Here is a 15,069-nt window from a genome sequence, read left to right on the forward strand (position 1 = left end):
ACACGCGCGCGCGCACGCACGCACACAACAACAACAGACACACAGAGCCTGTGTTATTTAACATCTTTAAATTTCACATTTAACAAGAAATTCTTGATGCACAACAATAAGTGTTTCAGGATACAGGAAGCATCGTCTCCTCCATATGTGGCGACTACCAATTATCACAGACACTGAACAGAATTTAGCCAATGTCTTAGCTCTTGGCTTGGGCATGCCTGCAATCTGCAGGCCTCTCGTAACTAATTAGCGGACATTACCGAGGCTTCCAAATATGAACACAAGCCGTTACACATTTGTAACCAGCTGTTTAATAGCATCCTTAAGACGTTGGTAGTTTAGCACCTTGGTAAGGAATGCCAGACTAAGGTCGAATGTACAACCCACTTCCAAAATGGTCGCATGCACGCACGCGCACACGCACGCACACACGCACGCACGCACGCACGCACACACGCTGGCAGGTTTCTGAAATATCCTCAGCCCACCAATGAGACAACGAGTGAGTACATAGATATGCTGCCATCTTATAATGAGCATTAGTGAGGACCAATTAAGGTAAAAATTAAGGTTAGAAATGGGTGAAGAGACACTTTAGGCTTCACTGTAACCCATTAAAACCGGGAAAGCATCCGTGTCATTTTAGATTTTTGCCTCAGTACCTAATGGGTGTTAATGAAACAGTCAATTGTATTCACAGTATTATCAGCAGTAGTATCTTGTGGTACACACAGACAGCACGCGCGCGCGCGCGCGCGCGCACGCACGCACGCACGCACACACACACACACACACACACACACACACACACACACACACACACACACACACACACACACACACACACACACACACACACACACACACACACACACACACACACACACACACACACACACACACACACACACACACACACACACACACACACACACACACACACAAAGTGTAGTAAGTTCAAGGTAAACTTTGAATTTGGGTCAGTTAATTGGAGCATGGAGCTACAGTATATACGCTGTCTTTTCCAGAGTGGTGCGGTGACTTCATGGAGGCCGGTAGGTGGGCGGTTGTTATATAACAGCTCCTTCCACTGCAGACAGACAGACAGACAGACAGACAGACAGACAGACAGACAGACAGACAGACAGCAAGGAGGGCGGGAGGGAGGGGCGGGGGGGGGGGGGGGGGTTGCTGGGAGGGTGTTTTGGCAGGCGAGGAGACTGTAAAGGAAATGGTACTGAGAGTCCCAAGCAACCATATTCATGTGAGAGCCCAATGGAAACACATGGAGGAGTGTGTGTCTGTGTGTGTGTATGAGGGCGCGCACACGCTTGTGTGTGTGTCACCAACATAAATAAAGCTGCTGGAATGTGTGTGTGCCACAGCTGGAGTTCCTCCAAGACAGCAGAGTGTGTACACACACACACACACACAGGATTGGACGGTTTCGCTTAAAAGAAAACTCGGGGTTTACAGCCAAACACTAGGCTACTAAAGTCTGATTTATATTTACAGTAGTTGCGCGCCGGTGTCCTGCGCCAAAAATAGCAGATCTGCAAGCTCATAACATGTTGCAGCACTTCCCCAAAAAGCAGTGTTTTACTCTTATGCACTTGTACATAAGAGTAACAATAAAAATAGTGAATCTTGAATGTTGACACCACGTGCAACGAAATGTAACTGAAACCTTATAATTCGTCTCTGCCGGGTGGAAACCGCATGTTCAAAATGTTAGTTCGCTTGAGACTGCGCGCCTCCGTCATGGTCCGAAACCAAAACCGAAAATGAACTTTTTAAGTCATCTCCGTCAGTCTTGATAACATCCAATGAATGGTCTAATAAATCGCGGGTGGTCAGTATGTCGCCTACTTCGCCCATTCAATGGTCTGATAAAAGGTGATAATGTCCCATTCAATGCATTGATAGCATCCGAAAGGGGTGAAATAGCATAAATAGCTCAAAATGTGTCGCTTCACGCCTTATTTCAAGCTTGTACATATGCAATTTTTTATACGTTTTTGTGATGCTGTAATGTACAGAAAAAAAAAAAAAGTTAGACTATGGAGATAAGAGGTTAATGATTATGTAACAATAAAAATGTTAATCTTGAATGTTGACACCACGTGCAACTAAGTATAAATGAAACCTTATAATCGTATTCCAATTCAGGTGTTTCCAGTGAGTCAACATGCACAATATCAAAACCCTGACTCTGTTTGACCAGAATGGAACAGAGCCTTCATTAGTATCATTGGTAACACCTGTGAAGGAAGTAAGGAAGTAATTTCTTTCCAATGTGACTGCTGTGCATAGAGCCTATTACAACACTGTGGTTGACCTCATTAATGAATCACTTAAGCTCGATCTACATGATGTAATCAAAATGACTGCGGTGCTTGACGTTACTTGACTTCCCCCGCGGTCTCACCCACACAGTGGGTGTTCCACCATGACTGGCTTTGTGTTGTAAATGTAAATTACATTTATTTACACCACGGCACCAATTGAAATGGATTACGTAATTGTTACACTTGGTTACGTGATGTATGCTCTGAGTTGCAAATTAATAAACGACCGCTGAAGATTTTACTGTGCTAGTGTGAGCTGAGAGTGAGAGAGTGAGTGAACTCTTAATGGGTGTGTGTTCGAGAGAGAGAGAGAGAGAGAGAGAGAGAGAGAGAGAGAGAGAGAGAGAGAGAGAGAGAGAGAGAGTTTGCTCTATAACTATGTTTAGTTTATATCTACAGTATGGACTGTGTCATCATGTATTCATGTGTAGTAGTTATGTACAGTATGTGAAACTAAGGGATCAATGTTGGGGCTAATGCGTTATAAAGCAGCACGTTGGAGTACTGGTTCCCAAACACTGGGTCGGAACCCATTTGTGGGTCGCGGACACATTTTTATGGGTCGCGAGTACTAATTATTATAAAAATAAAAAACACAATGATTTTTCAAAATAATTTAATAAATAATTAAAACAAATCTAAGACATTCCATTAATTTGATTTATTTTTTTTAAGATGTAGTGAAAAAAGCCGATCTAGATCGACTATTTTCACTAGTTTGGGTCCCGGGGAGACGTCTAATCTCTCTTTTGGGTCTTGAGTTAAAAAGTTTGGGAACCACTGAGTCCGTGCAACAAGCAACGTGACACGTTCATAGCTGCCTGGTAAAACTTTCCAAAAAAATAGATCCGGTTATTTCCTACGTCTTGACGAGGCACATGAGAGACGTTTCCAGGTGGGTGTGTCTGTCAGTGTGCATCAGTAACATGGCAGACATTCAGAGAACTTAACTTAAGTCCCACACATTGCGTGCTCTGCCGACAGGAACTCACAGAATGAAGGACGGGTGCAGACTAGAGTAGACTCACGGCTTAAGAAATAATCCGCACTCACGGAAGACGCTTTTAACATATTTCATTTAAAGGGATAGTTCACCCAGTAGTCACCCCATGGAAACTGTTTTTGACACATTCCTAAGCCAATAATTTGATGACCAGCGGACCGGTAGGCAGCGGTTCCGGTAGGCGACACAAAGGAGACTCCTTGTGTCGCCTACCGGAACCTCTTCCTGCCGGTCATTCAATTATTGGCTTAGGAATGCGGTTCCAAATAAACCCTTATAGGTCTGTAACTCTGAGAGTGTGCAAATGGAACCAAACTCTAACTCTCAGAGTTTGGTTCCAGTCATACACTCTCAGAGTTACGGGGGTCCTTGAATCCAGCGGGGTAAAGTAACTAAGTACATTTATTGAGGTATTTTTACTTTACGGGCTTATTTCCAATTTTCAGTACTTTTACTTCTACTCCACTACATCTCAGAGGCAAATATTGTACTTTTACTCCACTACAATTATTTGAAAACTTTCGTTACTAGTTACTTTGTAGATTTTGATTATTATTACAAAACATACATTACCCACTTCAGCCCTATATGCATTTCGGCCATTTGAAAATAGCCGATCTACAAGCTCACAATGCGTCGCGATGCAACGCATTGTGAGCTTGTAGATCTGCGATTTTCAAAAGATTTGTATACATTTGAAAACTTGTGAAATGGGACATTCTGAAAAATTTGTACTTTTACTTTTGTACTTTAAGTATATTTTGATACCAATACTTTTGTACTTCTACTCAAGTAAATTTGGAATTCCGGACTTTTACTCGTAACCGAGTACTACATTGCGGTACTGATACTCACACTTAAGTAAAACATTTGAGTACTTTTTCCACCACTGATTTATACACTCTCAGAGTTACGGGGGGGGGGTCCTTGAATAAAAGAAGTTTGAGAACCACACTGCAATCCAAACGTTCACAAGAGAACACACAACTGCAATACCGGACTCTGACCTCCAGGGGGTGCGGGGCCTTGATGTCCACGGCCACCGGCGTCCAGCTGGACGTGGAGTAGACGTCGGGCCTCCAGACCTCCTCGTAGTGTCCCAGCTGGTCCCTGGTGAACAGCGAGAAGATGTTCCCCCGCTCCTGGTCCCGCTGGTAGTAGAAGGACAGGCAGCCCGCCACGGGCACCGTGGTCATGGGCGAGGTCAACTTGGCCACCTCCTGGAAGCGCTTGGCGTACACCGAGTCCACGTACATGTAATGACCTGACACACATCGCAAGAGGGAAGAGGAAGTGTGGGGGGGGAATTAAGTACATTTACACAGTGATGGAAGAAGCAGGCACTCGCATTTTTTTACTTAAGTGAAAGTATCAATACCGTATTGTAGAAAATGGTCCGTTACAAGTACAAGTTCGGTTTTACAAATTTACTTGAGTGAAAGTGCAAGAGTATTGGCATCAAAATGTACGTAAAGTACCAAGATTAAAAGTACTCATTATGCAAAAGGTCCCATTTCAGTACATACATTCAGTTTTCAAAACAGTTTTTAAAACAGTTTGAAAATGAATGAAAATCCTTTGAAAATAGCCAATCTACAAGCTAAAAACGCGCCGCAAAGCGCGTCGCAAAGCGAGTCGCAAAGCGAGTGAGCTTGTAGATCGGCTTGTATTTTCAAATTGCCAAAGTATATATACTGTAGGTCTGAAGTGGTTTTGTAATAGTAACTACATTTTTCAAAACATTATAGTGGAGTAAAAGTACAATATTTGCCCTCAAAATTGTATTTAAGTAAATTACTTGAGTAAATGTACTTAGTTACTTTCCACCACTGCTGTCAAAGGACACAGGTTTGGATTTCCCACTGATTTGCCCATGAATTGCCAATGGCAGGAGCTTTGAAATACTCAAATGTTACATCTTCTGTAAGTAAAATTTTGAGGTACATTTGCTTAATTTAGATACTTCTACTCCACTACATCTCAGAGGAAAATATTGCACTTTTTCCACTTCAATCATGGGAAAACTTTAGTTACGAGTCACTGTGTGTGCGTGCCCCACAAACAGCTTGCACATTTCTGTGCTGTCTCTTCTATTATTTGTAACCAAATATGGCAACACATTGCGCCTGAGGGGTGTTTGTGTATTTGTCCGGGATTTGCGGACATTACTTTTTACAGCACCTTGTAAATTTGTTTCTCTGTACTTATGTGTACCCTCTTATGTGGACATAAATCATAAAACATGCGTGTGTGTGTGTGTGTGTGTGTGTGTGTGTGTGTGTGTGTGTGTGTGTGTGTGTGTGTGTGTGTGTGTGTGTGTGTGTGTGTGTGTGTGTGTGTGTGTGTGTGTGCATGTCTGCGTGTGCGTGTGTGCGCGTGCGTGAGTACCTCTCATGTTGCTCATGGTGTGGTCGTCAGGCAGACTGGACTGGGGGTCTCGTGCCAGACTGCCACCAACGTACCAGTTGACATTAGGGTTCCAGTCGTTGCTGTAGCCACACAGGTGATGCTCCTCGAAGTTACACTCTGAAACAACAACACAGAACATTCACCTGACATGATGCTGACATGATACTGACATGATACTGACATGATACTGACCATATGATACTGACATGACACTGGCATGATGTTAAATAGAATGCAGAGGATGGATTAACAGCGAGGTACGAGCTGCTCTCCATGCGCGCAACGTCGCCTTCAGATCTGTGAATCTGGAGGACACCAGTGCGACATCCCTGAGAACCATCAGGAAAGCCAAGCGGGACTATACACGACCAAGCTGGAGGCCCAGTTTGAGAGTGGGGATGTGAGGAGTACATGGCAGGGGCTGCGTGCTATATTACAGACTACAGAGGGAGAGCTAGATCTGCAGAGAGTCTGCAGAGACCCTCTCTGCCTCCCTCCCTCCCTCCCTCCCTGGCGAGTTGAACAACTTCTACGCCCGTTTTGAGTCCGGAAGCACAAAGCAGCCACTGCCTGCACCACCCTCTAACCATCTCGGAGGCTGACGTGCGCAGAGCCTTCCAGCGGGTGAATAGGCTCCATGCACAGCAGCCATATTATCACTTCCTTGACAGGTGTTACCAATGACACTAATGAAGGCTCTGTTCCATTTAGTGTAGCACAGTGGTTTCCACGAGCCCCATAACTCTGAGAGTGTACAAATGGAACCAAATGGACCCTTACGGGTCCATTTGGTTCCATTTGTACACTCTCAGAGTTACACACCCGTAAGGGGCCATTTGGAAGCCCATGAGGGTCCCTGGACCCCAACTTTAGACCCACTGGTGTAGCAGAGTGTTTCCAGTGAGCCAACATGCACAATATCAGCACCCTGACTCTGTTTGACCATGAATGGAACAGAGCCGTCATTAGTATCATTGGTAACACCTGTGAATGTCTACATAATATGGCTGCTGTGAATAGAGCCTATACCCGCAAAGCCGCCGGCCCGGATGTTATCCCAGGCCACGTGCTCAAAGCCATGCGCAGCCCAGCTGGCGGGAGTGTTCACAGACAACCTCTCCCTCTTCCAAGCTGTGGTGCCCCTCCGGCTTTAAATCATCCATCGCGGTCCAGATTCCCAAGCACTGCAAGGTGGCGTGCCTCAATGACTGGAGACCGGTCGCTCTTACACCGATCCTCAGCAAGTGCTTTGAGAGACTGGTGAGAGACTACATCTGCTCCGTGCCGCCTGCCACGCTGGACCCATGGCCTATCGTCAAAACAGATCAACCGACGATGCAGTTGCACTTGGCTGTACATTCTGCGCTCACCCACTTAGACAAGGGGAAGAACAGATGTGTATCCCAACCAGACTGGACGCAAAGCTCAAAGACCTGGGTCTGCACTCGACTCTAGACTTTCTGTCGGGCCGCCGTCAGGTGGTGAGAATGGGTAACATCACGTCGGACCCCCTCACCCTCAACAAAGGAGCCCCTCAGGGCCGGGGGCTCAGCCCTCTCCTCTATTCCCTGTACACATATGACTGTACAGCCACGCACAGCTCCAACGTCATAATCAAATTCATGAATTTTATTTATTTTGCACTTTAGTCACATTATTGCATTATGCAGATAGTATTGTAGTATTGTATTAGTCATATATTATGCACTTTATGCCTCTCCTCTCTCTCTATGAGATAACTATCTATCTTTTAACTGCAATGATGAGCCTGCACAACTAGGAATTTCACCCACCTTACTTGTAACGTACAAGCAACGAACAATAGCCGAACTGGCATACAGTGGAGCCTGACCGAACAGTTGGAAGACCTGGATTTTGCTGATGATTTAGCACTCCTAGAACACACACACCAACAGATGCAGGAAAAATCAGGCAAACTAGAGACAGCAGCTGCTTCACTTGGGCTTAAAATCAACTCAACAAAAACTAAGGTAATACGGATCAACAATAAGAACAACACCCCAATAATCATGGACCAAAAGCAGCTAGAGGAGGTAACCAGTTTTACATACTTACTGTAGGAAGCATAATCGCGGTGGACGGAGGTACGGATGAGGATGTCAGTGCTAGAATAGGCAAAGCCAGGACCACATTGAACATATTAAATAAAATCTGGAAAGCAAAAGACATTTCACGCAAGACCAAACTGCAAATATTCAACTCAAACGTCAAATCCACCCCACTCTACAGTTCAGAAACCTGGAAGATAACAACCATCATACTCAACAAAATACAGACATTCCTCAACCGCTGCCTCCGACGCCTCCTAGGAATATACTGGCCCAACACTCCAATGCCAACCTGTGGGACCTTACTAGACAGGACACAATAGGAACACAAATCGGGGGGAGGAAATGGAATTGGATAGGTCACACACTGCGAAGACACAATAAATCAATTACTAAACAGGCGCTAACATGGAACCCGCAAGGCAAGAGGAAGAGAGGAAGGCCTAGAGCCACCTGGAGAAGAACCACAGTGCAGGAGATGAAGGCGCAAGGGCTATCATGGCAACAACTGGAGCGGAGGGCACAAGACCAAAGGGGATGGAGGAGTTTCATCAATGGCCTATGTTCCTCAGGGAATTTAAAGGCCTAAGTACGTAAGTACGTTACTTGTAAAAAACAATAAAGATTGATTCTGATTCTGATTCTGAGAGAACAATGTGGCGCCTCAAAGAAACTAGGATAGCCTAGGATGCATCGTACACTAGCATCAAGAATACGAGTAAAGTTAAGGGCTGGGGGTGAGGTGGAGTCCGATGAGAGTGAGTGCTATGGGGATAATAATAACAATAATAGTAATAATAGCTCAGATTTATATAGCGCTTTTCTAAGTACCCAAAGTCACTTTACATAAAAGAAAAGGATGAAGAGGGGTCTGAAGAGGTGAGTGCTGTTCTGACTGCAATGGGGAGTTTATTCCACAGTTTGGGAGCCAGGAAAGAGAAACGTCTAGGATATGTGGAGTGTTGTCCAGGGTGTTCTAGGAAAGGCACGTACAGTAACACGACATTCCTGTTAGCTGATATAAGTGAGCGGGAATGGTGCTGTAGGTTGGATCATGCCTTGAAGATATGGAGGTGCCATGCCCTTAGTTGCCTTGTACGCCAACATCAGTGTTTTTACTGGGTGCAGGCAGCAACCGGAAGCCAATGAAGGGAACGGAAAATGAATATTTTGGGTGATTGAAGACCAGGCTTGCTGCAAAAATCTGGATCATTTGGAGGGGCTTCAGTGAGCATGTCGGGAGGCCAGTAAGGAGCGAGTTACAGTAGTCAAGCTTTGAGATGACTGAGGTCTGGATAAGGAGCTGGGTAGAATCCTGGGTGAGGAAGAGTCTGATCCCATTAGGTTAATTTACTTAATTGTACATTACTGCAATAACACATTGCTAACAGATCATATAACCTGTAAAATAGGTGCTGTCGGGTGGAAATATCATCTGTCCAAAATGGTTACTTTTCAGGGTTCAAATTCAAATAGCAAAAATAGCCGATCTACAAGCTCAAAACGTGGCATGATAAGACACGTTTTGAGCTTGTAGATCTGCTATTGTAATACTTTTTGTGACCCTATATGACGCAAAGATATATCATTTGTTGCTGTTGGGCAGAAACCTTGTACGGTATCTCCATATTTATTTGGGGAATGGGGGTCCTTGGTGTGGAAAGGTTTGGGAACTCCTGAATATACAGTTGTTTGGGGAGTGGGGAGTGTTGCTGCCCACATCCTGCCTGAGTGGAGGGACTCCTCCCATACCAACTATCAACTAACCATCATCTCTGTGTATACTTGTGACCATGGCTCTGACCACATGGTCCCTCTGGGTAGGGAACATGGGGACCCCAACTTGCAACAATACATTACGAATAAACCACTTTAGAGCCATTTCCAAAATAGTGAAAATAGCTCAGCTACAAGCTCATTTCTGGGAGTGTGAATTTCTACATTTCAACACAGTGATGCATTGGTATAGAGGAGAAAATGGATTTGGTCATGTGCACTTTTTTAAAGCAATTAGGCCTACTCCAGTATTCAAAGAATATTTATAATACAGGGCAACTTTCACTTCACACGGCGTTGAGTATTATTTTACAAGGAGTATGATACTATACTTAACCCATTCAAACCAGGAAAGCATTTGTGTCATTTTAGATTTTAGCATTGGCTATTAAAAAAAAGCAGATATACAAGCTCGCAGCGCTGCGAGCTTGTATATCTGCTTTTTTTTAACACTTTTGAAAAATCTTGAAAATGTGAGAACTATACATTTCGGCCATTTGAAAATAGCAGATCTACAAGCTTTTCAAAAGATTTGTATATATTTTATCATAATGAGTACATTTCTACTTTTGGTAGACCTACTTTAAGTACATTTTGTACTTTTACTCAAGTCATTTTTGTTTTTTACTTGTAACAGAGTATTGCTAAATTGCAGTATTGACACTTTTACTTAAGTAAAAAATGTGTATGAGTACTTTTTCCACCACTGCACTGATGTGATGAAAATACACCCCTGCCCCCACGCCTCCAGCTGGAGGCCAAACAACCACCTCTGGTGAGATATACGCTTCAGAGACAGAGGATTGTTGACACCCTGAGAGACGGAACCACTTGAACAAACACAGAAACCACATGCACATGCGCACGCACACGCACACACACACACACACACACACACACACACACACACACACACACACAAACTCCCTGCGATGGCTCTCTCTCTCTCTCTCTCCTCAGACCGGCCTCAGGAATGTTCTTTATCTGGAAAACTGTAATAAAGATGTCGCTTAAATTGAAAACACTCGCGCAACCCACCAGCTGTGATCTCCTTTGTTCCCTATCAATGGAAGAAAAAACGCACTTCCCTTCAACAGCTGAGCATCAGGCATTACAAAGCATCTCAAAGGTGGCTAGAGTGGCCAAAGAACAGTGGTGGAAGAAGTACTCACATTGTATACTTGAGTAAAAGTATCAATACCGCAATGTAGAAATACTCTGTTACAAGTAAAAAGTCTGGTATTCAGAATTTACTTTAGTAAAAGTAAAATATTGGCATCAGAATATACTTAAAGTACCAAAAGTAAAAGTGCTCATTATGCAGAATGTCCCATTTCAGGTTTTCAAAATGTATTAAAATATTTTGAAAATAGCAGATCTACAAGCTCACAAAGCATCACAATACGGTGCGTTGTGAGCTTGTTCTCAAATACCTCAAAATTGTACTTAAGTACAGCACGGAAGTAAATGTACTCAGTTACTTTACACCACTGCCAAAAAAACACACTCAAGTAAAAGTCCAGTATGTACTTCTACTTTACAAAAGTTAACGAGTGCAGCGTGACCCAGTCATGAGGATATTTTAAGCGATATTTACAACAATAGCCAACATATTTATTTTCAAAGCGGACAGGGGAATGAGTACAGGTAGTAAACCAATATAATGACAGCACTCAAGTCAGAATGAACCGTCCAGGACATGAACAAACAAGGTCTTAAGTGAACAATATTCACGCTGTTTGCAATAAAGAACCCTTCAGTTTTAACCACTTAAAACCCGTAGCCGTTCCGCTTCGCGTTTCCACTTCGCTCACAAGTTCCGAAAGGCATGCTTGTTATTGGTGTTACGAATCTACCGTCTCTGTCGGGTGGAAACCTCATATGTCCAAAATTGTTACTTTTCAGGATTCAAATTCAAAACCATCAAAGCTCGAGCTTGTGGATCTGCTACTTTTGTGTGACGCTGTAGTATGATCAATTAGGGTGTTAATTTACCCCACAGCAAACACCTGGCCAAAAATAAAGACAGACAGGACTTCATTTTCTTCAGCAGCACTCGTTTATCTTGTATCCTGTATAAGCTTGGGTCTCAAGCCCTGAAATACTGTACTGTATGTATATCGTTGCTATCGGGCAGAAACCTTGTATCTCCCTATGTTTGTGTTTTTGTTTTTTTCGCCCTACTTTATCATACTACAGCGTCAGGCAAAAGCATCAAAGGTAGCAGATCCGCAAGCTCGAAACGTGGTGCGAAGTGACACACATTGATTTGAAGCGAGAAATAGATGCAGTAACCAAAAATGTATTCTATTTGATCAACTCTTCCTTGTTTTCCGAGCCGACCATGTCCGCCCAGCGCAACACTTACAGTATGTACAGTAATACTTTCATTGCCGTAAGCAAGGAAATACTTTGTTTTTTTGTTACTCCGCTACGCGTCGGTGCCTAATCACCCTGTCGGGATTTATTAATCAATAATGACCGGCTACCCATTAATTATCCCTTGCGTAATGGACTACACCCTAGCCTGAATTATACTTGGCTTCGCTTGTGGCTTGCCAGTGTCACCAACCAAAAATACAGTAGCAGACCTACAAGCTTGTAAATGAGCTATTTTGGGTGTGCGACCCACGCACAGCTACATTATAACCCAGGCTCATTTCCTTTGTATTGACCGCCAAATTATCTTGGCTGATTCTGTGGTTGCAAACGTTTTCTGGATCAGGGCCCACTTGAAAAATCTCAAAAAAAGGCATTCTCAGCCCACCCATCTGACCACTTAACACGGCAGTGTTGGGTGGGTGGGCCGCGTGCATTTTCAAGAGCCATATTTATTTTAATCATCAGTCAATCGATTGTGTTCCGGCTTGCATCAATTGAACTAAAAACTTGTATTACTTTGAGTTTCTATTTATCTGCAATTATTTGGGGGCCCACTTGCAATATCGTCACGGTCCACCAGTGGGCCGTGGCCCACAGGTTGGGAATTGGTGTATACCGTTAGTTCTTAAAGTGGGGTCCTTCGGGAGGCGGGGGGTACCAAAGGGTCCCCAGCTAAATTAGGTAATATAGCGTTACAAACATTTTAACCACTTTAACCATTATTTTATACTTTGGCTATTCAAAAATAGACGATAAACAAGCTCACTTGAGCTTGTAGATCTGCTATTTTTGAAAAATCGTGAACATGTGGTCAAATCTTTGAATGTATGTATATTTTTTAAAGCAACATTTTTAACTCAACTCTTTGCTTCTGGGGGTCCCTCTGGCACAAAACATTTTCAGATGGGGGTCCGCGGTCAAATACATATCATTTGTGGTGGTCCTTGACATTAAAAGGTTTGAGAACCACTGCTGCTACCATCCAGATACAGGGGCCGCTCCAGAACCACAGCCTCCGTGAGCCTGCTAGAAACATGGCTCCTCATTGGCCACGTGGTTAAAAGTCTGCAGAATCATGCCTCCTAATTGGCCACGTGGTTAAAAGCCTGCAGAAGCATGGCTCCTCATTGGCCACGTGGTTAAAAGTCCTCCCGGACTGCGACCGCAACCTATTTAAGAATTATTTTCTCTTGTTACTACAGTAACACACAACATTACCTTCCCAAAGCAATGAGTTCATGTCCGTTTCAGTCTTAAAGACTGCAGGCTGGTTGAAAACCACCAGACCAAAGACACACACCCTCGCTGCCCCAGTGCTGACCAGTGGGGAAAGTAACTAAGTACATTTACTCAAGTACTGTACGTTTTGAGGGGCTTTCCATTTTCCCATTCGACTCCACTACATCTCAGAAGCAAATGTTGTTCTTTTTACTCCACTACAATTATTTGAAAACATTACTAGTTACTTTACTGTAAGATTATTATTGCAAAACTTATATTAACCAAATAATCCCTACTCAAAAATAGCAGATCTACACGCTTGTAGTTCTGTGGTATTGATACTTTTACTTCATCCACCACTGATCAGAACTAACTCCTGTTCTCTGGTTCCAACGAAACTCTCCACGAAAAACAGCTCAGCCCTTTCTTTTAATCCCATTCCACAGTAGTAGGCAACCTTGTAGTTCCATGTGCCGTTGTCTTACTTACATTCATTTAACCCATGTGTTATTCATTCTATACTGTACATGAACCATAGTGTCTCTGGGGCAAACTTAGCCGTGTGTGTGTGTGCTCACGTGTTCGTGCTTGTGTGTTTGTGCGTGCGTGCGTCCGTCCGTGCGTGCATGAGACAGACAGACAGAGAGAGAGACAGACAGACCGAGAGAGACCGAGAAAGAGAAAGAGACAGAGACAGAGAGAGAGAGAGAAAGAGAGAGAGAGAGAGAGAGAGAGAGAGATGCCTAGACTTCACAGATGCACTCACTTCTGGCAAAATAATATTACGATTGATCAGACCATGACAGACATTCCTTTATTTGTAGTGGTTGATATAGCTCCTGTAGGGAGTCTTGTGCCCTTGTACGATCTGGGTCAATCGTGAGCTTTCACTGGCAACAATAATGTCATTCATGCATGTACTGTATTCGTCCAGTGTGGTAGATATTTCCTTTCATGCAGGCACAGAAAGGCTCCATGAACTGACTCTCAGCTGTAGTCTGTGCACAACTTTTAACCAGCGGTGGAAAGTAACTACGTACACATACTCAAGTACTGTATGTTTTGGAGGTAGTTTTACTTTACTTGAGTATTCTCATTTTCCACTCCACTACACATCAGCGGTACTTTTTACTCCAATACAATTATTGGAAAACTTTTGCTACTAGTTACTTTGCAGATTTAGATTATTCACCGCATAGCAAAGTCCTGAGTGCTCCTTTTGACTATCGAAGTGCAAGAATGTACCCTTTTTAGCAATAAATGAACACTCACACTTTACTGTTGCATAGTGCATGATGCAATGGCTGGCCTCACTCACCTATACAGTAGCCCGGGACGATGTGAACTTCAAAAATGGCAACGCTGTTTCCTGGCTCATCTTCAGGCCGGCCCTCCATCAGAATCTACAGCAGACACACGCAAATACAAATACAAATAAGTGTGATTACTTAAAAATGTTCATATAACGTTTTAGTCGTGGTGGAAGTAGGCTAGTAATACTTTTGTTTTTACTCAAGTAAAAAAGTAGAATTATTTCTCTGTCGGGCGGAAACCTCATATGTCCAAAAATGTTACTTTTCAGGATTGAAATTCAAAAGCATCAAAAGCAGCAGATCTACAAGCTCGAAACACGTCGCTTCGCGCCGCGTTTCGAGCTTGTAGATCTGCTGCTTTTGATGCTTTCGTGTGACGCTGTAGTATGATCAAGTACGGCGTAAATTTACGAAAAAACGCAAAAAGTGGTTTCTGTCCGACAACAACGAATACCACAAGTAAACAATGTCTATCCTGTCCTGTCCAGTGGTGTAAAGTAACTAAGTACATTTACTCAAGTACACAATTTTGAGATATTTTTACTTTA

The 15,069-nt window shown here is 43.5% G+C and overlaps 1 protein-coding gene across 1 annotated transcript in view; it reads right to left on the bottom strand.

Moving 5' to 3' along the window:
* The window catches only part of mamdc2a (MAM domain containing 2a), a 39,182-nt gene that overhangs the window by 13,722 nt on the left and 10,391 nt on the right, over window positions 1–15,069 (bottom strand). The window contains exons 4-6 of the mRNA XM_084056075.1: window positions 14,527–14,611; window positions 5,740–5,877; window positions 4,359–4,615 (exon numbers count right to left, since the gene is read on the bottom strand). Coding sequence (XP_083912201.1) covers window positions 4,359–4,615; window positions 5,740–5,877; window positions 14,527–14,611 — 480 coding nt within the window. The remainder of the gene's footprint in view (window positions 1–4,358; window positions 4,616–5,739; window positions 5,878–14,526; window positions 14,612–15,069) is intronic.

Source organism: Gymnoscopelus microlampas (genome assembly GCF_963454915.1).
Source record: "Gymnoscopelus microlampas genome assembly, chromosome: 4".
In the NCBI taxonomy this organism is placed as follows: Eukaryota; Metazoa; Chordata; class Actinopteri; order Myctophiformes; family Myctophidae; genus Gymnoscopelus; species Gymnoscopelus microlampas.